At 40.7% G+C, this 26,322-nt stretch overlaps 2 protein-coding genes across 2 annotated transcripts in view; one reads left to right on the forward strand and one right to left on the reverse strand.

Moving 5' to 3' along the window:
* Positions 1-330: 330 nt before the first annotated feature.
* LOC137273810 (uncharacterized) lies at positions 331-25,577 on the reverse strand. The gene is made up of 24 exons (XM_067806670.1): positions 25,508-25,577; positions 24,828-25,039; positions 23,269-23,327; positions 21,861-22,031; positions 21,278-21,391; positions 20,202-20,280; positions 19,852-19,933; positions 19,297-19,398; positions 18,943-19,018; positions 17,230-17,394; positions 16,340-16,407; positions 15,219-15,304; positions 14,798-14,901; positions 13,731-13,825; positions 13,070-13,164; positions 12,385-12,500; positions 9,861-10,005; positions 8,976-9,133; positions 7,770-8,034; positions 7,078-7,154; positions 6,052-6,415; positions 3,322-4,027; positions 2,730-2,902; positions 331-2,217 (listed from the first exon to the last, which is right to left on the reverse strand). The coding sequence occupies exons 2-24, from the start codon at positions 25,024-25,026 to the stop codon at positions 1,391-1,393; spliced, it is 4,326 nt and encodes a 1,441-aa protein (XP_067662771.1). The 5' UTR covers positions 25,027-25,039; positions 25,508-25,577; the 3' UTR covers positions 331-1,390.
* The window catches only part of LOC137273811 (hamartin-like), a 37,939-nt gene continuing 37,167 nt past the window's right edge, over positions 25,551-26,322 (forward strand). Inside the window, exon 1 of the mRNA XM_067806672.1 lies at positions 25,551-25,637. The gene's annotated coding sequence lies outside the window, so the exon portion shown is untranslated. The remainder of the gene's footprint in view (positions 25,638-26,322) is intronic.

Here is a 26,322-nt window from a genome sequence, read left to right on the forward strand (position 1 = left end):
TCAACTCGCTTTGCACATTGGTGGCAGACAAATACAATGACAATGACTAGAAAATACACTTCTTCCTCTCCATTGTAAAGGATGGTCTTTCAGGTCTCTTGGTGACCATTTTGTCTACTGTGGGATGCATGCATACATTTGGAAAATCCAATTCAAGAATAGAGCCTATTATCAAAATCCCAAATGAAGAAAATGTGTCTGAAGTGACAGTTAAATAGCCACATTAAATGAGTTGTTCAAAACAACAAAGTTAGCCAGAACGTAATGATGACTGACCATAGTTCATAAATATACATCAGCTTGTCTAAAACCAAAAGACAAATGAACACATTTTTTAATATCAAACATTTATTTGCATTGATAACAGATAACAAAACTTAACCATGGCTATCAGAAATGCATGTTCAGTTACAATCTGCTCATAACAATATCACTGCTTCGTATGAATTCAAAAGAAACTTGAGAAATAGGTCAAACGAAAATACATGGTCTGTGGTCTCAGTTGGTTTTTGATCCTGAGAAAAAAAATTCCTCTTGTTTTTAGAAAACATCAGTCAAAACACGTGCCTGGTCAGCTAAAAACAGCAGTTATCTAAACAGAGCAAGATTCCTTTGTAAAATACACAGTAAATATTCTGTGATACGAATCATTGAGAGAAGTAACTCACCTTCGCCCATAAATTTACACCACACAAACATGCTCTAAGATATTCTATCACAGTTATATGATCATTCTCCTTAGGAGGCAAAAACCTTAGAATTTAGCAGCAAATGCTGGTATGTTTCTACACAACAAAATAGGCTGTACACAATGTGCTCCAGACTGTCATCACTTTAATATTCATCCATGATTCCCCGATCACAATCTGAATCAGACATCCAACAAATCACCGAGGACAGCAGTGAAAACGTGCCAAACCATTCAAGACTCTATAATTTTTTTAACCCCAAAACAATTATGATCCCACTGTAGGAGTGTAATGATGTATATTTTAGTACCAGAACTGTATGAACAAAGTGTTGTACATCACCACGTGCAGGTGTCTTTTTCGGCCTAGCCACTTATCATTTTCTCCGTTAAATGTGGGTTTTAAAATTAAATAGAAATCTTGACACGAAAAAACAATTTTCATTACAAACTCAGATACTTCCTGTGTGAGTATTTATGCATACTAAAAAATAACAAGGTGTCTTCGTATCAGATGAAAGAGTGAGATAGTGAGTTTAGTTTAATGCCGTTTTTAGCAATATTCCAGCAAGATCAAGACACGGGACACCAGAAATATGCTACACACATTGCACCAGTGGTGGAAATCGAACCCAGGCCTTTGGTATGACGAGCAAACACCTTAACCACCCCACTGACTCTAACAGACCAAAAATGTCCATGTCAGCACTGTATGTCCTTCGAACATGATGTAGATTTAGTTTTAGCTGGCTCTGAATTTGACTGTCCTGAAGCTAAAGAAGAACTCTCTGGGGACTGGATTTTGATGTTGGGCAGACTTCCTGAATTTGACTCAACATTTGGCACAACAGGGATGGGATTCAGTACAGGGATCATCGTACCATCCTCACCCTTGACATAACTGAGGATCATAGGTATTGCCTGACTAGGAATACCACCAGACTGTGACATGCTCACTGTGTTCAGGGACGGGATGTCAACACCTGACACTGATGGCCCTCCGAAACTCACAGCCGGGTTGATATTGCCCAAGACTGTGTCCAACTGCCCCGGTCTTGTTGTTGCGGAACTTGTAGAGGGGAGACGATCTAAATTGGGAGGAAGAACAACTGTATAGGTCTCTGACAGATCTGTGGAAGATTCTTCACTTTTTATGACCAGGCCACCACTGCCTGTTAAGTTAACACCTGTTTGGGCACATGTTGGGGCACCTGTTAGGGCACTTATTGAGGTGCACTTCTCGATATCTTGTGCTGGGTCTGGTCTTAGTCCTGCTGCCATGGCTGCCATGGAATCCAGCATCGACTGTCTGAGTTTACGAGCCAGGACTGCACGTTTTGTGGAAACTCTCTGAATGGAGTTCTCGCCCTTGTCTTTCTTAACTTTCTTTTCTGGAGGACTCTTCTCTTTCCTCTCTCGGAGTGATCGAGTCGGCGCTTCTACAACTTTCCGTTTCATCTTCCCTCGAGGTCGGCCTCTTCGTCTGGGTGTATTGATGTTGTCACTTGTGATGTTTAAATCAGCTTCACCTTCAACATACAGGAATTCATACAGATTCAGACATGTCATCAACATGTTGACCATGTGATCTAACAGCATCTAGGTTTTCACTTTTGATGCCTATATCATGATCTCAAAGAGTGAGTGAGTTGTATGCTGCTTTTAGCGATATGCCAGCAATATCACGGCAGGGGACACCAGAAATGGGCTTCACACATTGTACTCATGTGGGGATTTGTACTCAAAGATGCGTAAGAATTTAACAAAGTAAGAATTGTTGGACTTTTTTAGGTTGAGTTTCATCCACCACCCATACCCTCACAATGTTGCTTACTTTGGATAAGAATTCTGCAAGATATATCAGTTTTTTCATAGGTCACAATTTCATGTGAGTAATAGAGCAGTTGGTCAGCTGTGAAGCAGTGTGATAAGTGGTAGCTACAGATTAATGTAGTCAAATAAACGACACTATCATTTGGATCAAGCATTTGATTCATGTTTTATGTGTGAAGACACCAAAATTGTCGAGCAGTTATTTTACCTGATCCAGATGGAACTGGCTGGTCTAAACCGGACTCAGCTGGAGTGGACTGCTTGTCAGCTTGTTCATCAGACTGGTTCAGACTGCATCTGCTTTTCTTTGCTGATCCTTGTTTGTGAGATCTGGACATCACTTGCTTTCTGTAGAACCTGCTGCCTCGACTCAGGGGGTACCTGCAGAACATCACAGAGTGAGTGAGTGAGTGAGTGAGTGAGTGAGTGAGTGAGTGAGTGAGTGAGTGAGTGAGTGAGTGAGTGAGTGAGTGAGTGAGTGAGTGAGTGAGTGAGTGAGTGAGTGAGTGAGTGAGTGAGTGAGTGAGTGTGATCGAGGAAGCAAGCAATACAGTGAACAAACCAAGAGGCAATCAATGATGAATAAATTTCTGGTAAATTTTCATCAAAGATACAATTTGAATGCAAGAATTTCATCACTCTTCAAACATTTTTAGAATAAATCAGTGCTAACAAAGATGGAGAAAGTATGACTAGTTATTTCCCCCAAACACAGAAAAAGTCAAAATGAATCTGTTGGCTTTTGCCTAGCATGCAAGCAGTGTGCAGGTTTAAGTTGTTCTCTGTGTAATGGCACAAACCCTTTAGTCTTTGCTCGTGGGATGTCCTCCACCTCCTCCTCTCCAGCTGTGATAGTCTTAGCCTTCTGGGAGAAATCCTTCCTGTCAAACTCCGGCTGGATTGTAGAGATGAGAGCAGGCCACACAAACAGAGCCTGGAACCTGGCTTTCAGTAGAGCATACTCTTCAGTCTTCTGGATCTTTTTCAGATGACTTGTGGTCAATGTGGGAGGTGGGTCGAGCATTCCAGTCTTTGCAGGGGTTGTGGGATCACTCCCTTTAACCTGCTTACCCAACTTGTCGTGTTTTGGATGTTTAGGGCGACTGTTGGGCACATGGTAATATTTCGGATCATATAAGGACCCAGCAGTTATGATGTGCTTTTTCCGATTGAGAAGCAGAGATTTGAAGGCAGACAGGTTGGTCACATTAGGTGGAAGATATGGGAGGGATCTCTCATGGACTGGAGGATCATCACCATCCAGTTCCTGGCAGCTGTCGTCACTTGACTGCGTATTGGTGCCCACTGACATGGAAGTGGATGACAGATCTTGATCTGAAGGTATTTGGTCTGCATCAGGTTTTATTTGGTCTGCATCAGGTCTTAACACTGTCTTTGTCACAACTCGGGTAAATCTTTCACGACTAACAGGTTCAGCAGTTTTCACAATAGGGCTTTGAACAAAAGATACAGATTTCTTCTTTCTGGTAGGAGCATCGTTATCTCCTGAAAAAATAACAACACTTTCTAGCATTGATTATCTGTTTCAGTGTGAAAATACTTTTTAAAACTTACAGTCTATTATTTTTCAAACGTTTATGGTAATGTATTTCAAAAGCTATTAATATAGTCATATACTTCATTAGAAACTATATACAACACCATTAGCATGGAACTATGACGTGTCAACAAAGTCAGTATTCCTAACAACTTGATCCTGTTACTCGCATTTTACGACAGGAATGGGTTGCTGAAAACAGCAACCAAAGATGCCAACCCAAAATTGGTGCAATAAGGAATCTGACCTCCCTTAAATAGAAAAAGGTTGCTGCACTACTGGACAAAACATTTCAATGTCATTATACAACTGAAACTAGTTTGTAGTACTTGGCAGCAGTGTGTGTGAATATATGTGAACAGCATAAATACGAGGGATGGCTGAAAAGTTCTAAGCCTCACTGTGAAAAAAAGTTACAAAGTCCATGTTTGTAATTTATTTTTCTACATAGTCCCCTTCCAAGTTCACACACTTTTGCCAGCGATGCTGCAAGGCCCGAATCCCTGTCAGGAAGAAATCTTCTTCAGCTACCCTAAAAAAATCAGTCACAGCGGAAATGACGTCATCCTTACTTGCAAAATGGCGACCGGCGAGTTCCTTTTTCAGTTTGGGGAACAGGTGGAAGTCAGAAGGAGCCAAATCAGGTGAATAAGGAGGATGGTCAATGAGTTCAAAGCCACAATCGCGGATTGTAGACATGGCCACCACCGATTTATGAACAGGTGCATTGTCTTGGTGGAAGAGGACACCTTCAGCGATCATCCCTTGTCGTTTGGCTTTGATTGCTTCTCACAACTGGTTCAGTAGATCAGCATAGTATCTGCCGTTGATAGTTTGACCTTTTTCAAGATAATCAATGAGCAGAATACCCCTGGAATCCCAAAAGACTGATGCCATCACCTTTCCAGCTGAAGGAACAGACTTGGCATTCTTCGGAGCTGGTGAATCAGGATCCTTCCACTGTTTTGACTGTAGTTTTGTTTCTGGTTGAAAGTGATGTATCCAGGTCTCATTCATGGTTACAAATCGTGCCACAAAATCATCGGGATCTGCTTCAAAACGACGCAAATTGTCAAGGGACGTCTGGAACCTGACACGTTTCTGTTCTTCTGTCAAGAGCTTTGGCACCCATCTTGCAGAAACTTTCGTCATTCCTAATTCGTTGGTGATAATATGCTCAACCCTCTCATGAGAGATGCCCACTACACTAGCAATATGTCAAGTAGTCAATCGTCGATCATCCATCAACATATCGAGCACTCGCGTGATGTTTTCTGGAGTGGTTGCTGTTGAAGGCCTTCCTGAGCGTGGGTCATCATCAAGGCTTTGTCTGCCACGCTTAAATTCTGCAGCCCACTTCTTTACTGTGGAAAATGAAGGAGCATCATCCCCTAGAGTGGAGACCATGTCAGCATGTATCTGTGTTGGGGACATCCCTTTCTTTTGCAAGTACTTGATGACTGCCCTGTATTCAGTTTTGTCCATTTCTGATGATTTCAGAGGGTAGGTTTACCAAAAGAGCTGTAGTTGAGATAAAACTATTAGCACGTTTGTAGTTCTTGTGTTTATGATTCACTAAATGATTGTCCTCATTGGTGGCAAACATCTGTCTCTACCTGGTGGGGAAAAACCACTCAGGCTGAGATACCCTTGTAATGTGGAGAATTCATTAGGCAGCCTGGTATCATGAGTAAACATTATGACATGTTTGGACTTCATAATGGGTTTGTTTACAAAAGGGATCATCCTGTTCTCAGAATACCAAATGAGTTTCAGGGAATTATGTCACTGAAACAGATACACTCTACCACATTAATGACTGTCAACAGGGAAAACTGAGTTAAAAAGGAAAGCTCAGATGTATGCCACTTCATGCAATAACACAATATTGGAAAGTCAAATTTGTTTTTTGGCATATCGTACATGAAGGGGATTGAACCCATGAGTTTAGCATGATGAGTGAATCCCTCACCCCCTCGTCCTGCAGTTTCACTGTCTGGACTGATAATATCCTCCTCCTCATCCTCCTGTGTCCTCTCACTCTGGGCACTGAGCAACATGTCCAGGTCCCCAATCGGTTCTGGAGTCCGTTCAGGGGGAGGAGTCTTCTTTGCCTCCTTCTCTACATCAGCCTTGCTTGGTCTTCTCTTAGACCCCTTCTTTCTCCCTGTAGTACCTGGGGAGCCTGCTGGGGTGCCTGCTGGGGTGCCTGCTGGGGTTGGAGAAGGAGTAGCTGAGGTGCTAGCGGCAGTGCTAGAAGGAGAATTTGCTGCTGACTTCATGTTCTTAAACTTGGCAGCATTTTCCAGCATCGTCCGTGGATTAACATCAAGAGCCTGTGTGAAAAACAGTGACTGCTGACTAAGGGGGTAATGATATGACAATATAGGATTGTATTGTGGGCTTACAACACATCAGTTTACAATTCCAGTATTGCACTACTTGTGATACATTAAATTACACTGATGTAAAACATATAAGAAACAAAAGAAACTGTTCCAAAAGCATTTTACGCAGAATGTAAAGTATTTCCTTGCTGGCTATAAATAGCAGTATCTTTACATTGCCACTAAACTAAAGCCCACAATGTCCCCTCTCTGCCATCTAAGACTTAGCAACAAATAATTCTGGGTTGTGATTCGCCTGCTGAAAAGGACAGAAATGCACATCTGACATATAAGATATACATTGGGACAAGAGTCGTATCACACGCATTTCATTGGCTTGTTAAACAAATAATCTCAGGTAAACAGGGTGAGTGAGTGACTTTGGTTTAATGCTGTTTTTAGCAATATTCAAGCAATATCACAGCGGGAGACACCAGAAAAGGGTTTCACACATTGTACCTATGTGGGGTATTGAATCCGGGTCTTCAGCGTGACAAGCAAACGCTTGAAACACTAGGCTACACCACCCCACCCTTGGGCAAATGGAACAACAATTAGTATGAGTCAGAATGCTGACTGTGCCCAATCAGTAATGAAAGCGGTAAGCTTACCTTCATGACAATATTGAGTGACTTGACTTTAATCTGGTGAAGTTCTTGTTCTGTAGATGTTCCTGCCAGAGTACGATCTGCACAACATCAGGAACGTGTGACAATTCAAACATCAAATGTTACTTGAAAAGGTCAATAAGCAAGAACTAAGGGCTGACAGAATCAACTTCTATAAGAACACACTTCAATTCAGCACAGTCAAATAATCTCAACTATTGATTAGAATAACAGTTCACCTGACGAAAGGGCAAGGAATAGCATAGAAACATGACATACCGTAAAGAAGTTGTCAACCATATTAAATGCCTCTCAAGAACTTCCATCAGACATCACAGAATATTTTTTTGAAAAGGTTTTCAAAATTTGAATTGAAAACTTCGACAAAATATTTCTGAAAAATATTCTTGAATGGAGGTGACCAGTTACCCTGTACCTCGGCTTTCTGATTAGCTCATGTCAACATGTAAGTCATTTCAGTGATTGGTCAAAGTTTGGAAAAGGTCATCCTGACCTGACCTGTCATGGGAAAGTCTCAGATCTTTTAAATCCTCCAAACTGACCAGTAAGATCTGATCTGAATGAGATCAGTAATTAACAGCATTTATTGTTTTTCACTATATTTATTGACTATTGATACGTTATGTTGTATTGAGCCTTGTGTATGTGCTGTCTTGACAACTGTCATGGCTTACTGAAAAACTTCCTTGGCCTTCCTTTCTTCATTTTCTTCTTTATTTTACAAATGGAATGTACTGCTTCCCTCAGCGTTCGCTCTAGACGCCGATTCCTTGCCACTGCTGCAAAGTTGAAGTTCCTCTTGGGAGGCAGCCTAGTCTTGCCACGCACCTGGATGATGCCGCCCTTCACGTTCCTTGTCAGCTCGATCAGCTGCTTCACCGACATGTTGCTGTCATGGGCATAATGGATCTGTGCAGCAAGTTTCTCCGCATTCTGGTTCTGTAATGGGATGGAAGTATGGGGCCTGGTTAATGTGACAGTCAGCAACAGTCTAGAACTCCATAGTCAGCAATATTCCAGCCATAACGCTGAAGTCAGCAACACTCCAATCATAACACTGCAGTCAGCAACACTCTCGCCATAACATTGCAGTCAGCAACACTCCATCCATAACACTGAAGTCAGCAACACTCCAGCCATAACACTGAAGTCAGCAACACTCCAATCATAACACTGCAGTCAGCAACACTCCAGCCATAATACTTAAGTCAGCAACACTCCAGCCAGAACACTGCAGTCAGCAACACTCCAGCCAGAACACTGCAGTCAGCAACACTCCACCCTTGGGCAACACTTAATAACACTTAAGTCAGCAACACTCCAGCCAGAACACTGCAGTCAGCAACGCTCCAGCCATAACACTGAAGTCAGCAACACTCCAGCCATAACACTGAAGTCAGCAACACTCCAGCCATAACACTGCAGTCAGCAACATTCCAGCCATAACACTGCAATCAGCAACACTCCAGCCACAATACTTAAGTCAGCAACACTCCAGCCATAACACTGCAGTCAGCAATACTCCAGCCATAATACTTAAGTCAGCAACACTCCAGCCATAACACTGCAATCAGCAACACTCCAGCCATAACACTGCAGTCAGCAACATTCTAACTATAACACTGAAGTCGGCAACATCCAGCCATAACACTGCAGTCAGCAACACTCTAACTATAACACTGAAGTCAGCAACACTCCAATCATAACACTGCAGTCAGCAAGGCTCCAGCCATAACACTGCAGTCAGCAACACTAGAATCATAACACTGAAGTAAACAATATTTATGAAACTTCAAAGTGAGGAATATTCAAGCAATAACTCCAAATTCAACAACATTCGAACTATGTCATGGCCCCAAGTCCCAGACCCTCAGACTCACATCATCTCCACCCTGCATGTCGGTGACGTCACTGTTCCTGATGGAGCGTACGTGTTTCAGGATGATGTTATGCAAGTGTACCCTATGTTCAATAAGACTCTGTCGGGCTGACGTTCCATATCCAAGAAGTGGTGGAGGGCGTGGCACCACGATGTCACCTGTGAGGAGGAACACACTAATGATGAAATCCTTCAGTGATAATAAGCTCTAGCGATCAGACAATCAAGTGATTTTACGTTAGAAAGCCATGATGGATGTTTTGTGGTCTAATGCCTCGGAAGTATTGAATACACTACTGAGCTGTTAGTTCTTTATTCACCCAGTTAATATGGTAAAAAGCCAGTCCAGGCAGCTCAGGGTAAAGTCTATCTCCCTTGAACCTGTCACTGGATCATTTACACAGGGTGCAATCATTTAACCATGCTACATGGGGTAATATACGACCTCATTATGATTACGTCATTGAGTGGCATTTTATAAGTTAGGTAATCTAATATTAACAAACTTTTGGATAACAACTTCTTTCATTCCTCCTGCTCGACAATGTACAAGAATCTGTATTGAACCATTGCAATCATAAAATATAACAAGTTATTTTACATAAGGGGCGGGGGGGTAGCCTAGTTGTTAAAACGTTCGCTTGTCACGCCGAAGACCCAGGTTCGATTCCCCACATGGGTACAATGTGTGAAGCCCATTTTCTGATGTCCCCAGCCGTGATATTACTGGAATATTGCTAAAAAGCAACATAAAACTAAACTCACTCACTCACTCAGTATTTTACATAGAGCTTGTCAATATTCTCATTATGAATGAAGAACTCCAGTTTAATGTATTTTTCACTGTTTCAATGAGAACATCTGAGATGTACTATCCTTATCCTACCTCTTTGTCTGTCCCTCTCTTGCTTTTCATAGTCTTCCTTGAGAACTCCCATTCCCTCCTTGAAGTTTCGCCATGTCAAGTGTTCCCTCTCCTTCAACTCTTCTGACGACAGGTGGCCCCCTAACAGAGCTCTCTTTGTTGTCTCCTATAGATATACAATACATGTAACACTAACAGGTGCCCCCAATCAGAGCTCTCTTTGTTGCCTACAGATATATACAACATATGTAACACAGACAGATACCCCCAAGCAGAGCTCTCTTTGTTGTCTCCTACATAAATACAACAGATGTAACACAGACAGGTGCCCCCAAGCAGAGCTCTCTTTGTTGTCTCCTACATAAATACAACAGATGTAACACAGACAGATACCCCCAAGAAGAGCTCTCTTTGTTGTCTCCTACAGAAATACAACAGATGTAACACAGACAGGTGCCCCCAAGCAGAGCTCTCTTTGTTGTCTCCTACATAAATACAACAGATGTAACACAGACAGATACCCCCAAGCAGAGCTCTCTTTGTTGTCTCCTACAGAAATACAACAGATGTAACACAGACAGATACCCCCAAGCAGAGCTCTCTTTGTTGTCTCCTACAGAAATACAACAGATGTAACACAGACAGATACCCCCAAGCAGAGCTCTCTTTGTTGTCTCCTACATAAATACAACAGATGTAACACAGACAGGTGCCCCCAAGCAGAGCTCTCTTTGTTGTCTCCTACATAAATACAACAGATGTAACACAGACAGGTACCCCCAAGCAGAGCTCTCTTTGTTGTCTCCTACAGAAATATAATAGATGTAACACAGACAGATACCCCCAAGCAGAGCTCTCTTTGTTGTCTCCTACATAAATACAACAGATGTAACACAGACAGATACCCCCAAGCAGAGCTCTCTTTGTTGTCTCCTACATAAATACAACAGATGTAACACAGACAGGTACCCCCAAGCAGAGCTCTCTTTGTTGTCTCCTACAGAAATACAACAGATGTAACACAGACAGGTGCCCCCAAGAAGAGCTCTCTTTGTTGTCTCCTACAGAAATACAACAGATGTAACACAGACAGGTGCCCCCAAGAAGAGCTCTCTTTGTTGTCTCCTACATAAATACAACAGATGTAACACAGACAGGTGCCCCCAATCAGAGCTCTCTTTGTTGTCTCCTACAGAAATACAACAGATGTAACACAGACAGGTGCCCCCAAGAAGAGCTCTCTTTGTTGTCTCCTACAGAAATATAATAGATGTAACACAGACAGGTGCCCCCAAGCAGAGCTCTCTTTGTTGTCTCCTACAGAAATACAACAGATGTAACACAGACAGGTGCCCCCAAGAAGAGCTCTCTTTGTTGTCTCCTACAGAAATACAACAGATGTAACACAGACAGGTGCCCCCAAGAAGAGCTCTCTTTGTTGTCTCCTACAGAAATACAACAGATGTAACACAGACAGGTGCCCCCAAGCAGAGCTCTCTTTGTTGTCTCCTACAGAAATATAATAGATGTAACACAGACAGATACTCCCAAGCAGAGCTCTCTTTGTTGTCTCCTACAGAAATACAACAGATGTAACACAGACAGGTGCCCCCAAGCAGAGCTCTCTTTGTTGTCTCCTACAGAAATACAACAGATGTAACACAGACAGGTGCCCCCAAGAAGAGCTCTCTTTGTTGTCTCCTACAGAAATACAACAGATGTAACACAGACAGGTGCCCCCAAGCAGAGCTCTCTTTGTTGTCTCCTACAGAAATACAACAGATGTAATACAGGCACGTGCCCCCAAGAAGAGCTCTCTTTGTTGTCTCCTACAGAAATATAATAGATGTAACACAGACAGGTGCCCCCAAGCAGAGCTCTCTTTGTTGTCTCCTACAGAAATATAATAGATGTAACACAGACAGGTACCCCCAAGCAGAGCTCTCTTTGTTGTCTCCTACAGAAATATAATAGATGTAACACAGACAGGTGCCCCCAAGAAGAGCTCTCTTTGTTGCCTTCTACAGAAATACAACAGATGTAATACAGACACGTGCCCCCAAGAAGAGCTCTCTTTGTTGTCTCCTACAGAAATATAATAGATGTAACACAGACAGGTGCCCCCATGAAGAGCTCTCTTTGTTGTCTCCTACAGAAATACAACAGATGTAATACAGGCACGTGCCCCCAAGAAGAGCTCTCTTTGTTGTCTCCTACAGAAATATAATAGATGTAACACAGACACATGCCCCCAAGAAGAGCTCTCTTTGTTGTCTGCTACAGAAAAACAATTGACGCAACACAGACAGGTGCCCCCTAGCAGAGTTCTCTTTGTTGTCTCCTACAGAAATATAATAGATGTAACACAGACAGGTGCTCCCAAGTAGAGCTCTCTTTGTTGTCTCCCACAGATATAAAACAGACGTAACACATAGTAAACAGATATCACACTGACACATGCGGCACTAAAAGATTTCTCTTTTTTCTTTCCTACAGATATACAACAGATGCAACAAAATGTTCTTTTCTCATTTTGCTTGCTTACTGGCAATTCCTCAAACCACTTGCACTTCCTCTGCCAAGTTTCCAGGCGCCGGTACCTCTGTAAAACCATGTTGTCAGTACGTCCATTCAGCTTGGCAGCAATCTTTGTCCAGCTCTCTGGAAACATAACAAAACAAGTGGACATAAACCAGCCGCAGTTAAGCATGAATACCCAACTTAGAGACATTATACTGACTCCAAGCTGACCAGTCCTTGTTGTATCCATTAATGCCGAGGACCAGGTAGGGACCAAAAAGTACCATATTTTAACATCTTCTGGTATGACGTCTCCAGGGATCGAACCTGCGACACTCTACTCACTAAACCACAGAGACAGTCAGTCCTATCTGAAATTCACTGGTCCAAAGTAACATTCAAGATTTATGGAACCATCAATACAAAATTCACTGGTCAACAAGACCACTGCAGTCTTATCATTTAGTGGTCCTAATGAATTTTTACTAGCCAGAGACCACAGGACCAGCGCAAATTTAGCACAATTAATAGGATGGGAAGCAAGAGGGGATTTGGGTGGGAGAGGACAGGATGAGTACAGGGTTAGTGGGAAAGAGGAAGGTAAGAAGAAAGCAGGAACTAAATGATGGAAGGAAAGAAAGAGTTGACATGAGAAAGGAAGTCAGGGGAGTAAATCATGAACAACTAACTTCAGATGCTCCATTACTTACTTGTGCCAAGTTCTGCAATGGCCTTGAGCAATTCCTTGTCCTCCTCATAGGTCCAATTGCCCATCCTAATGCTGGGGTCAAGGCTGTTCAGCCACCTACAGGAACACAACAGTAGCACTTTCAAGGATCATCCTCAGCACACATTATAACAAAAGCCATATGGTGCCATTTCACTAGCAGACATTATTTCTTAAAACCGATTATAGAAATTTTTTGTGTATTTATTTACAAATTTTAATGTAGCTTAATTATAATTTCATAATTTCAATGACTTTCTTTTTGACCTTTGAAAATTTGGTACAGTCTTGCTCCTTTAATTTCCAGTTATTTTTCACTTAAGGTTTATTCTATGCTACCATTGTGGCACCATAAGGCCACCATTGTTCATTATCGTTTGTCACTATGCCACCATCATACCAGCAGCATCTTAGCTCAAACCCTTGCCTTGTCAGTATGAACATTATCTGAACTGCTTTCAGGTTTCCTCCCATAGTTCTTTTTGACAACTGGCACAAACAATCTAACAAGTGAAGATCTGGTATACAACTGGTCTTCAGTTACCTCCGAGAATCATGGGAAATTCCAAGGCTTTTGTTGTGGAGCATATGTATGAATACATCACCTTATAAATTATTTGTGAAACTTTTAACACTCAACTAACCTGTCCCTACACTGTATGGAGCTCCGTCCTGGGACAAATTCAGCCAATCGCATCCAGCTCTGAGTGCCGCACATCTTCACGGCCGCAAACAGTTTCTGTCATGAAATTGATATCATGGTAAACATAACAACAACAATCAGCAGTCTTTAATATGATTGGCAAGAAAGTGGAACATATTTCAACAACGAAAGCAGCTGACATCAATGTAGACTCTGATGTTTTAAAACAAAATATCATACATCAGAGACAACAGCAAAACTCACATGCAGGCAAAGTCATCCAAATCTCACGCAATGGCAAAATATTCTTCAGGAATATGTCTGTAAGGTATGATTATGTCAAATGTTTTGGTGTGTAGAAGTGGGAGGAGAGTACTGACAGGTTTCAAAGTTCTGCTACAAAAAGGAGCACTACCACCAAATTCAGTTGAAGCCAAAATTGTTCCTATGGAAACACACAAACAAACTACATTTTATTCAGAAATCCAAAACTACCAAATGGCAACAGTTCATCACTAGACCAACCTATATAAGAAATTTGGTTATGAAACAGTGAACAGTTTTTACGTTCTGTTCCAGAAAAGAGCACTACCACCAATTCCAGTTTTCCAACATGTTACCATAGAAACACCAGAAATATTTCATTCAGAAATCCAGAATTACCAAAAGGCTCCAGGTCACCACCAGATCTATCTATGTGCCAAGTTTGTTGAAGAGACATTAAACTGTTTTAGAGTTCTGCTCCGGAAAAGAGTATCACCACCAATTTCAGACTCTACCACACTTGTTGCTATGGAAATGCAAAAAGAAATTATTCAGAAATCCAAAACTAACAAAAAGCACCAGCAGACCACCAGATCTATCTATGTTCCAAGATTGGTGAAGAAATACTGAACAGATTGAAAGTTATGCTCAAGAAAAGACAAATGAGCACAGACGCATGTTGCAGGGGATAAAAAGACAGTGTTGGATGTTTGTGTGGGATGTTGTAGAATGTGGTGGATTAGCATCAGATGGTGTAGGGAAATGCATGGTGCCGGTTGCAGCGCAGACATTGTCTCCACCCACCACATCTTCCTCGGTACTCCAGGGTCCCCTCTTCATGTCTGGATCAATCTGCTGGAAGCGGCAGAAGCATTGATTTCCACTACGGTTCACCATGTAGCTTGACACTGTTACAGACATAAACAACACCATTTTTGTTTTCAGCCAGGAAAAGGTGAGTTATGAGTATTCTCATTATTATCATTTCATTTTTCATTCCACCATTTTTCGTTGTGATTCAAAATACAACCTCTGAAGATTGCATCTTTCAAACTTTGTAACCAGAGTATAAGCATTATAAATTCTAAATTTATGGATGTTATCACAGAGAGGGATGGTATTTACTGGCAGTCAATCAATAAAAACACATTTGTGAGATTGTATAGTCACTTTCGAAGAATAGTTTGGGTTCAGTTTGGAAACAGGATGACTCTAACTTTCTAACCTTTAGACCACAGCAACCTATGGCCACTGTGACGGATGTCATTGACAACACTTAATAATTTCACATCTTCCTCCTTTGTCCAGGGTCTGTAAAATTCAAATAAGTTACATAAACTCAAATTGTTAAACGTCATCAGGACAACAATTACTTTTACAAAGTGGGTGAATGAGTGAGTTTAGTATTATACCACTTTTAGCAACATTCCAGATATAGTCACTGTGGAAGACACCATGTAGGCAATCACTGAATCAGTATCACAAATAACCGCTTTCACCACAGGGCTACCCTGATGACCTCCCCTTGTGCTAATCAATATTTCAACAAAATCATTAATGCTCAGCTATATTTTAACATCAACAGGGACACTAATTTCCAAAACGAATCTCCCTTCTGTTGACACCAGTCTGCAAAAGCACACACATAAAACTAAAGTGTGCTTCTCACTATATATTAGGTCATCTCTGGTTTACCCAGAATAACTGCATTTGAGGTTTTGGAGGGACATGTTTCTTTAGTATGATCTCTTTCCAGGTTTTAACATTCTGCAATTTTCCTAACTCTACATGGATATCAACATTCAAATGATATATGAGCGTTTGAAATCAATAGAAAAATATCATTCAAGATTAAGCTAAAAGTGCAAATGTTTTCCCTGGCAAGATTGAACTGCAACTCTCAGATGTGTACGCAGACGCTCAACCACACAGCCACTGCACCAATGGAGAAAGTGGGGTTGAATTATCTATTTACATTTGCTGTCATTAAATTAGTTTTACTTACGCTTCATTTAGTGTTATGTAGCTTTATTAACTGATCTATCTACACAGTAACTATCCATCACTGACGGTATATATGTTAAAGAAAACACTTCTCGGTTTTGGTAGACAATGTAAATAAAACCATCAGCATCAGGAAATCTCTCTGGGCTCCACCCCTCAGGATTTCCCTACCCCCTCCAGTTTTACATTGTCTACCAAAACCTTAGAGGCATGTTTTCTAGAGATAAAATCTCTAAATCATCCCTTTGACATGGTCTAGCAGAAATCTGTCATGATGTTTTACAGAACTATTTTGTAGATGTGTTGGTGTTAATTATAGATAACTTAAGGGTATGCTGGTACCTGGTACAGTTTTCTGGATTAAGATTCATTTGGAAGTGCTGCAAACACTGGAAGGCTGTACGTCCCGTCTGAAACAAGTGAACATCTGGTTTACATGTGATCCATATGAGATTATCCCTGTATATTAGCAACAATTCTCAAAGGGAGGTTGGCATCGACCTTCTCCTAGTTCTTCCCCTAGTTAACCTACACTGTTGTCTACACTTACACCCATGTCCATCTCATCTGTAGATCAGCAGTCACCTTCTCCCAGTACTTTCCCTTGTTAACCTACAATGTTGTCTGAACCTATACCCAGGTCCATCTCACCTGCAGCTCAACAGGCACATTCTCCCAGTTCTTTCCCTTGTTAACCTACACTATTGTCTTCACCTACACCCATGTCGATCTCACCTGTAGATCAGCAGTCACCTTCTCCCAGTTCTTTCTCTTTGTTAACCTACACTGTTGTCTTCACCTACACCCAGGTTCATCTCACCTGTAGGTTGGCAGCCACTTCTCCCAGTTTTTTCCCTTGTTAACCTACACTGTTGTCTTCTCCTACACCCAGGTCCATCTCACCTGTAGATCGGCAGTTACCTTCCCCTAGTTCTTTCCCTTGTTGCCCTACACTGTTGTCTTCTCCTACACCCAGGTTCATCTAACCTGTAGGTTCTCAGCCACTTCTCCCAGTTCTTTCCTTTGTTAACCTACACTGTTGTCTACACCTACACTCAGGTCCATCCCACCTGCAGCTCACCAAGCACATTCTCCCAGTTCTTTCCCAAGTTAACCTACACTGTTGTCTTCTCCTACACCCAGGTCCATCTGACCTGTAGGTCGGCAGCCACCTTGTTATTTCCCTTGTTAACCTACACTGTTGTCTTCACCTACGCCCAGGTCCATCTCACCTGTAGATCGGCAGCCACCTTCTCCCAGTTCTTCCCCTTGTTAACCCTGCACAGCTCTTCCAACTGTTTCTCCTCCTCTGCTGCCCACTTCCCGCGGTTCACTTTAGGGCTGAGGACGTTGTTCCACATCGTCTGACAGTCCTGCCAGGTCTTCCGTCCGCCATACTGGAAACACATTCCACAATTTTCACACATCATTGGCTGCTTGGTTGGTTATATTATTAACACCACACTCAGCTATACTCCAGCTATACAGAGGAGATCAATAATAAAGTCTGGACCACACAATCCAGTGATTAGCATTGACCTACGCAATTGGGATATGAAGACATGACTTCACATAGCACTGGTTGGTTGGTTGGTTGGTTATATTGTTTTATGCCACACTCAACAATATTCAACCTACATGAAGGTGGTCTATACATAAGGAAGCCTGCACCTGACAATCCAGTGATCTACAGCACCAGCATCAATATTCACAACTGGGATACAATATATTGACATGTGTTGATCATGTCCGTGACCCTGACCACCCAGTCCGTTAGTAGCCCCTAATGATGATCATGCCTTACTGAAGATCACACCTAACAAGGATCTTCACAGCTCTGACATACCTAGAGTCATCTGGAAACCTGCATCAGTCTCAGTGATAACATCCACAAATGTAGAAGCCTTAATGCTTATTCTTCAGTTACATAGTAGGAAAGACACAACCTTCAGAGGTTGCATTCTGGATCTCAACTTAAAATGGTGGAGTAAAATATCCAATAATAATAATGAGAATCCTCATAACTCACCTTTTCCAGGCTCAGTATCCTGCTCAGAACACAATCTGAATATCATTACCCCAAGCTACCTGCATCACGACTTATTTCAATTGGTACCCATTTTCTGCTGGAAGGCAATTTTGAACAAACTCACTTTCCTTAGTTGAAAACATGTGTATCCCATATGCTTCATTGCGGGGCAGGACTGAGGTCCTAGAAATTCAAGCTGACAAACACGGTCACATATCCTAGGACTCTCCAAGTCCAGCTTTGCTTAACTTCAACTGATTGTGACCTGAGTTCTATGCACAGGACCACGTGCCATCACCACCTGATTTTAAGTACACTGCAGCTTTACAAATCATTTCCTATCCGAACTGTGAGAATAGGTCCAACTATCCTACCCAGATCAACACCATAGGGAGACAGTGGTCCACTGTTGTAACTTAATACAATTTGTTATTTGACATAATAGCTAAACCATGGGTTATTTTACGTCGAATATACTTTCTTGTAATATTGAAATAGGAAAGATGGCAAACTCTTTCATCAAACTAAAGGCATTTGAGGTATATCCATATTAGGAATGTATACTGAATAGCAAAAGAAATGCAAGTTCTGAAAAACAAAATCTCATAAAAATAAGCGTTCATGTTGACGTCTTCTAATTAAACACTTGACAAAAAAACATTGTTTCTTTTGCTGTTTGTTATACATTGCAATATATAATTCACAAAACAATCTTGACTAATGACTGACCATCCAAACTATCATGATATTTGTCAATATTCTGAATTGCCTATCAAGCATAAACTGTCTCTGTTCGTCAAACTAGAGAGGAACTTCCATTCAAAGACTGACCAATACTTGAAACCTGATGACATATTACAAGTTTGCTGCAAGCTGGTAAGAACATATTCAATCACATCCTTGGCTAAATACTCACTGCAATGTTTGATATTTTCATCCAGTCAGTTTTAGTTGTATCAACATTTTTTATGAGGTCTAATTTGGAAGTTTTTCTGAAATAAATGAAGGTACATTGTTACGACAATCACTAGAAATGGCAAAAACATGAACATTTTTTTCAACAAACAAACAATATATGCTAACAATAGGGTCTCATATATGTATCTGTCAAAACAGCCTGAAACTCTATACAGTTTTGGCAGAGATTCACAAGTTTGTTAAATAAAAAGGGAATCAATCATTGATAAGCATTCTAGAAGTTAGTGGGTCAACACTACAGCATGTTAGCTTGTTCAGTTAATAAACATGACCTGAACTGATGGTGACCCACCTCTTTCGTGCCATGTCCTCCTCTATGGCAGCGATGCGGGCCCGGATGGCAGCAGCCTCCTTCCCAGTGCACCTTTCCAACTTGTCCTGTTCCAATTCCTGTCTACAGAAACACCAGCAACATCAGTCACACCACCAGCAACATCAGTCACAACACCAACAATGTCAGTCACACCACCAGCAACATCAGTCACAACACCAGCAACATCACTTGGAACACCAAGATTGTAACTTACAACCAAATCAACATGAATCATAAAACTAGCAACATCAGTCACAACCCTCACAACACTACTCACAACACCAGCAACGTCACTCACAACACCAGCAATGTCACTCACAACACCAGCAACATCACTCACAACACCAGCAATGTCACACACAACACCAGATATCTTGACTTGACATCCCACTGACAAATGTTCACATCATAGGGGTAAATATGACATTATGACATGCAAACAACAAAACTAATCACCTAAGCTCTTTATTCTGCCTTCCCCATTACTGTGCATACAGAACAAGATCCCCTCCATCTCACTGTTGGAATGCTTACCTGACCATCAGAGGCTGCAGCAGCTGTTGGAGAGCATCCTCAGCAATGGCTTCATACAGTTTCTTTCTGTCTCGATTCAGCCCTGAAACATCACATCAAATAAGGAGAAGTCTATGAGAAAGAATCTGATATTTCAATCTTTGCCCAAAACTCTCTGAAACCAAAGCATATTCCAGATATCACAATCAGTCTCTCTTATCATGAACCTAGCACCAGATTTCTTTTCTTTGTGAGTGCAATCTGATTGGACTGTCATTGTCAGAAATGTTACCAGGGTATTTATCCTAACAGAGTGGAGCTAATACACTGGATTATGGAAGATGGTAGAAGAACGGTGAGGTGTGACTTACAATCCCTGTCTGGTAGTATATCCTGCTTGTGCTCCTTCATCAGTTGTTTTATATGAACATCTTCGTTTGGAGGAGGACCCTGGAGATGGAATTTGGTGTAATTAGCTTATCATAATAATAATAATCATCATCATCATCACCATCATCATCATCAAAAAGTGTCTACAATAAGAACTGTGTGCACTTAGTGGCAGCAAGAGTTGTGTCATCATCATCATCATCATCATCATCATCATCATCATCATCATCAAAAAGTGTCTACAATAAGAACTGTGTGCACTTAGTGGCGGCAAGAATTGTGTGATCATCATCATCATCATCATCATCATTATCATCATCATCAAAAAGTGTCTACAATAAGAACTGTGTGCACTTAGTGGCAGCAAGAGTTGTGTGATCATCATCATCATCATCATCATCATCATCATCATCATCAAAAAGTGTCTACAATAAGAACTGTGTGCACTTAGTGGCAGCAAGAGTTGTGTGATCATCATCATCATCATCATCATCATCATCATCATCATCAAAAAGTGTCTACATTAAGAACTATGTGCACTTAGTGGCGGCAAGAGTTGTGTGAACCTAGATAAATGAATATGTGCATTATATTAATATGCTAGGATAATTATATATGTTATCTAAATCATCAACATCATCATGTACTGTAATTATCTAACTTTTCATGATTTGAACTGAATGAATGTCACTACCCTCATAACTCACTCCAGCAATCAGTGACATACACTTAACAGCAACAGCAGTGCAATTTAAAAAAAAACAAAATCTCATAAAAGTGAGCATACTTATGTCATCTATTTAAAAACTTGACCAAAAAAACAGAGTCTTTTTGCTTTTCATTACATATTCAGCACTTTTCAGGACATGCTCGAGGTGTCTTCAGTTGCCCGTCTGCAGACATATAGTCTTGACAGGGTTATCTCCCATTATGAACCCAACAGCAACTTGACACCAAACATACTTCCCCAATTCTAAAACCAATGAATAGACAGTTAAACTTCAATAACCCTAGTCAACAACTATATTTGAAATTGTTTAAAAACTGAGCTTCTCACCCCTCCAGTCGGGTCTTTGATGAATGGCATAGACAAATGCTTGTAGAGAACTTTGGACTGGGCAGAGTTCAGACTCTTCTCTCTCCGACAAACTACATCCTTCTCACATTCTTGCTGCAATACAATTCAAGTCGAGTCAGTTAATTGCATATATCCCTAGTAATCTGGTTAAATGATGCCAAGTGAAATATTTATTTCATAAATGTTGTAATGGGATATGAAGATATGGCTGGTGTCATTGTGTGCTACTGCAAGGATGAAAAACATCAAAAGTTTTTCCTTGGTGATAGCAGACGCCATTACAACACAACACACATCAGAACATTATTGGTCTTGTGCCAGATAACCTGGTTATACATAAACAGGAGCACATTTTCATGTTCATAATAGTAATACACAACTCAAAATGCATTTTCAGTTCAAAATAAGCCTCAGATGTATAAACTCAACTCCATGTCAAACAAAAGCTAGTCAGCTATGGAGAAAAAACTCTTGTGGCATGAGAACTGACACAAACAATTTAAAATCCAAAAGAAGACATTAAATCAATAATGTTTGCATGCAATCATGGAAACTGAGTCACCTGCTTCTGTCTGTTCTCCTCAAGTGAAGCCTCGATCTGGCGAAGAATGTCCACAATCACTTCCTGGTACGCTCGGTTCAATGCCAGACATGATTCCACAGAGACCGGCAACTCTGTTGAATCGGTGTCACCAACGCTGATCATTTGCTCATAGTCGGTTACTTCAGATACCTGCAATCAGAGACGTAACCTACACTGAGTGAGTGATTATGGATTTATGCTGCTTTTAACAATATTTCAGCAATATAAGGGTAGGGAAGACCAGAAATGGGCTTCAAACATTGTACCCACGTGGGGAATCAAACCTGTGTCTTCGGCATGATAATCAAATACTTAAACCACAAGGACACCCCACCACCACTGTAAGTCACACTGAACAGTTGAAAGTTCAATGGTGGGTTGTGAGTTGCCTTGCAAGGATGTAACGTACATAGCACAGATGTAAGTCACCTTGCACAACTGAAAGTCACTAGAGACAAGCAACACTGGGTGCAGAGAATCTTTGGATGGATCACCATGTTTGGCAGTTTGACTCCTGTAAGTTTCTAGTACTTCAATCCTGGGCCACAATGAAGCACATGAGACATGTGCACTGATCATAGGTAAGTAAGTTTGTTCAAACTTGCCTCTATTTTGCCAACAGAAGATGTGGACCTGGTGAGATAAGTCATGTAACTCTTAGTCTTCTAGCACAGACTGGGTTATCCGGGGTAAAAATAATCATATTGTAGTATTTTGAGCATGCCCCTTCATGGTGCGGAATTCAACAGATTACAAATGCCCTTTTTTATTATTACTACAATCCATCTATCAATTTTTATATAAAAGCTGGCAAACAGTGGGCCCAGCAATTGGAAAATATACCATTTGTTTTCACAATATTGCATTGGATAACATACTGCTGCTGATTTTACTTAAGTAGTCTGCACTGAGTCCTTGTTTGAAATTCATTTAAAAACCCTGTCAAGTATGTCCCAATTCTTTCAGATTTAAACCCAAAAACAAGAAGACATTAGTTCCTGTTTTTAACACCACCATGACATTCATGTCCGAAAAACACATACCACATTTGGTTACCCTATCTATAAAGGTTACTGAGAAAATCTGTTCCCAATGGGGATACCATGCACTAAGTCAAGAATTGCATGACAAGGGCAATAACTCTGTAAAGAATTGTAACAGAGGTTATGTTTTTGAACTCCATCAAGTGCCTGAAAATACATACCAAATTTGGTTCCCTATCTGTAACAGTGAGAGAATATGTCCACACTGGGGATACCTTGCACTAAGTCTTGAACTCCATCAAGGCATTCATTTCCTCATTACCTTGGACAGACTGAGCTCAAACCTATTTCCCCTTCCCACTTCATGGTGGAGAATTTATAAGCCTTCCCATGTTCTTTCTTACCTCAGTTCCTTCGAAATGACTTGTAGAAGATTCACCCAAGCTTGAATGGGTTCGGGCATCTGAAACATGTCAGTTAGGAGATAAACACCATGTGTTGGCCAATTCCCGGGTGTTATTGAGTATTTGAAGCACGGGAATACATTTGGAACCGATGACATCAGTCAGAGGTTTCAAATGAAATATTCCTGTGCCTTAAGTACTCAATAACACCCAAGAAATTATCCAACAAATAATGTTTATCGACTTTGTAAACAAGAAAGTAAACCAAAGGGTTTTACTGTCTGCACACATTTATATCTAGTGCACAATATGATTTGAATGATGTCACCACTGTTGATGACACAACAAACCAAATTGCTTGCTACGTTTCTACGCGTCAATATGCGGCGAACAGCTTTGCAGTTTCCAGGAACCAAATACCATTTGATCATGTTTTTTCGACCAGTCAGATAACAGAACACAGTGACTTTCGGTTTAAAATGTTTTACAAATCAAACAATGTTCTTCCAACTTGGGGAAAGATCTTCTTAGTGAAGTATGTCACCTATCTTAAGTAGTCAATTTTAGTGTGACTGCAGTTTCCTCCACATCAAGAAAATTATCAAGGACTGTGGATGAAAGGTCATTTACCACTGTGAGTTAGTGGATACATGACTTTAACAACTTAACAACTTTCAAATCATACCATGAATTATGCATACTGATGCAACCAAAAACAATATACATAATTAAAACACAAAAAATCATGACTTATTCATGACACAAAATATACACTGCTGATTATGAAAAATGCGCTCGACAATTAATATAATACAACCCACGCGGAAGTCTACAAACTAGCGTCTAAATACAATAAGTTCCGCTCTGTTGGTCACCAATCTCAGTAGCACTGAGGTAAGACGGTGGACTCTCGACCAGACGACCCGGGTTCGGTTCCCAGAAGCAATGTCGTTTCTTTCAGACTTGGTTAGATTCTTAGTGAAGTTAGATTAGTTAGTTATGTAGTTCACTTGAATGTTTACACCACCAACATTAGACGTATGAAAGTAGTGTGACAATTCACAGGAAGTTGCCGGTGACGAGAAGAGACGTGCGGAGCAAAGACAGGTGAAGAAACACGGACACAAAGTAGAAGGACAATAAGGCGTTTTATTTTTTATCACCGCCCCTCCCCCCACTTTTTGAATATTACCCCCAAACTTCTAAACCCCCATTAAACGCTTTAACCCTCCAAAAAATTATACCAGCGCCCCTTTTTGAAATATTGCATCGGGGAATAAATCCCCCGGGACTGCATTTCTTACTGAAAAAAGAGGGGGGGGGGGGGTACGGGCGGAACTCTTTCCCTTAAGTATAGCAAAGACTTTCACGGGTGGAACTCTTACCTCTAATATACCAATACCAAAAGAATGGTTTTGTGATAAAATGTTTCATCAAAATTGTCAATTACTAAAAAATGTATTGTTTTTCCCGATACATGATAAAGATGGAAACCAGCAAAGTACATTTAACCCTGAAAATAGTTGGCCTCAAATAGTTTACGAGTGGTGCAAACGTACCGTCATCAGTAACGGTCAAAGTGGACTGATTCCTTTCGGAATTTCGGCCGGAATTTCCCAAATCAATTTCCAGGCAGGAATCGTCGCTGCTATCGTACTCGCTGTAGCTGTCCTCATATAAAGTATCTTGAATTTTTTGAATGTCGTTTTGCAATTTCAAGCGTTCATTTTCAGCATCTTGACTGGTCTGGGGCTCCATTTTCGGTTGACAGCTGAACACAAGCAAGTTACTTAAAGTTAAAAAATCCTAATTTCCCCGGCTCCATGCGGGGCGCCATTTTGTTTTATGGTGTTCTATTTTCCTATCAACTAATAATGTAATGCTGATACAAAATGAAATAACATTGCTAATTTTTCCTTCTTGATTGAATAAGTTAGATTTTGATGCATTTACTTTTTCAGTATGGCATTTTTGTGGATTGAAAAATTGCACGTTTACCAAAAAAATGCTTTGAAAAAAACTACTATTTGTAACTTATAGATAGTATCATTAGATAGTATGGAAATAATGGAATAACTCCAAAGAAGGGGTGAAAGGTATAATGACACGCGACTCATATTGGATTGGATGGCAGGTTTGCACAATCCACCGTCCGCTACTATAAGAGATGCCCAAATAAAACAGAACAAATTGCAGGCCAAACCTGTCATTCTTTGGCACTAATGCAATTTACTACTACCCTGTCTCGTGACTTCAGCTTGAACTGCACGCGAGAGTGTCACTTCCGGTGCCAGTCCACGAGTGAAAAGATCAGTGGTACTGAACAGTCTATTCACAAACGAATAGTGCTTGTTTTGCAACTTCTGAAGGTAATCTGTGTATTTGTATAGGTTTTGAATAGGAAACGAGCTTAAGGTAATTTATAGTTGGCCATGTGAAAATTTGATGCCCATCTTACATCAGTTTCAGATTATGCCAAGTATGTATGCATAAATTGATTTTTGACGCACTTTGCATTACCAGCTGATTACGTGTTATGTCAACTTACTCACCTTCTTATCGTAGCCACATCTGTAACAGGGTCACTATGCATCCCCTTGTCAGTGTTTTATAAAGTTTTAAAGTATACATACATGCATATATATAGTTTTATGACATTTTGACATCTATTAAGCCAGACCCATGTTTTAAGAATGTTCCAAATATTGTCAGCTTGATAAATGTTTTATAAACGATATATTTGTGCAAAGTGCCACCAGTAACAGTGTGGGAATATACAAAAGTCATAACTCATGGCAAGAAATGAAAAACAATCATTTATGTTAAGTGAGGGTGAGGTTGCCCTAACTCAGGCAAAATCTGCAGTCAAGGCTGTGGCCAGAGTAATTTGTCATAGTATCAACAGTATTTATTGGCCCTTGAAAAGAATTATTTTTCAGCCTAACATCTGGTATACATTGCAATGTTATGTTTAACTGTATTTATGAAATACAATTTGACCTGTCCTTTATGTTATTCTTAGAATTATTTGATTGTGGTTTAGTCATGTTTCTC

Source organism: Haliotis asinina, chromosome 2 (genome assembly GCF_037392515.1).
Source record: "Haliotis asinina isolate JCU_RB_2024 chromosome 2, JCU_Hal_asi_v2, whole genome shotgun sequence".
NCBI lineage: Eukaryota > Metazoa > Mollusca > Gastropoda > Lepetellida > Haliotidae > Haliotis > Haliotis asinina.

Bases quoted from the DNA above. Each gene is read 5' to 3' on its own strand.
- LOC137273810 (XM_067806670.1), bottom strand. From the start codon at position 25,026: ATGGAGCCCCAGACCAGTCAAGATGCTGAAAATGAACGCTTGAAATTG. The intron at 23,328-24,827 runs GTACGTTTGCAC...GACATGTTTCAG, and splicing joins TTTGACCGTTACTGATGACG to ATGCCCGAACCCATTCAAGC. The intron at 4,028-6,051 runs GTGAGGGATTCA...TTATTTTTTCAG, and splicing joins TGAAACTGCAGGACGAGGGG to GAGATAACGATGCTCCTACC.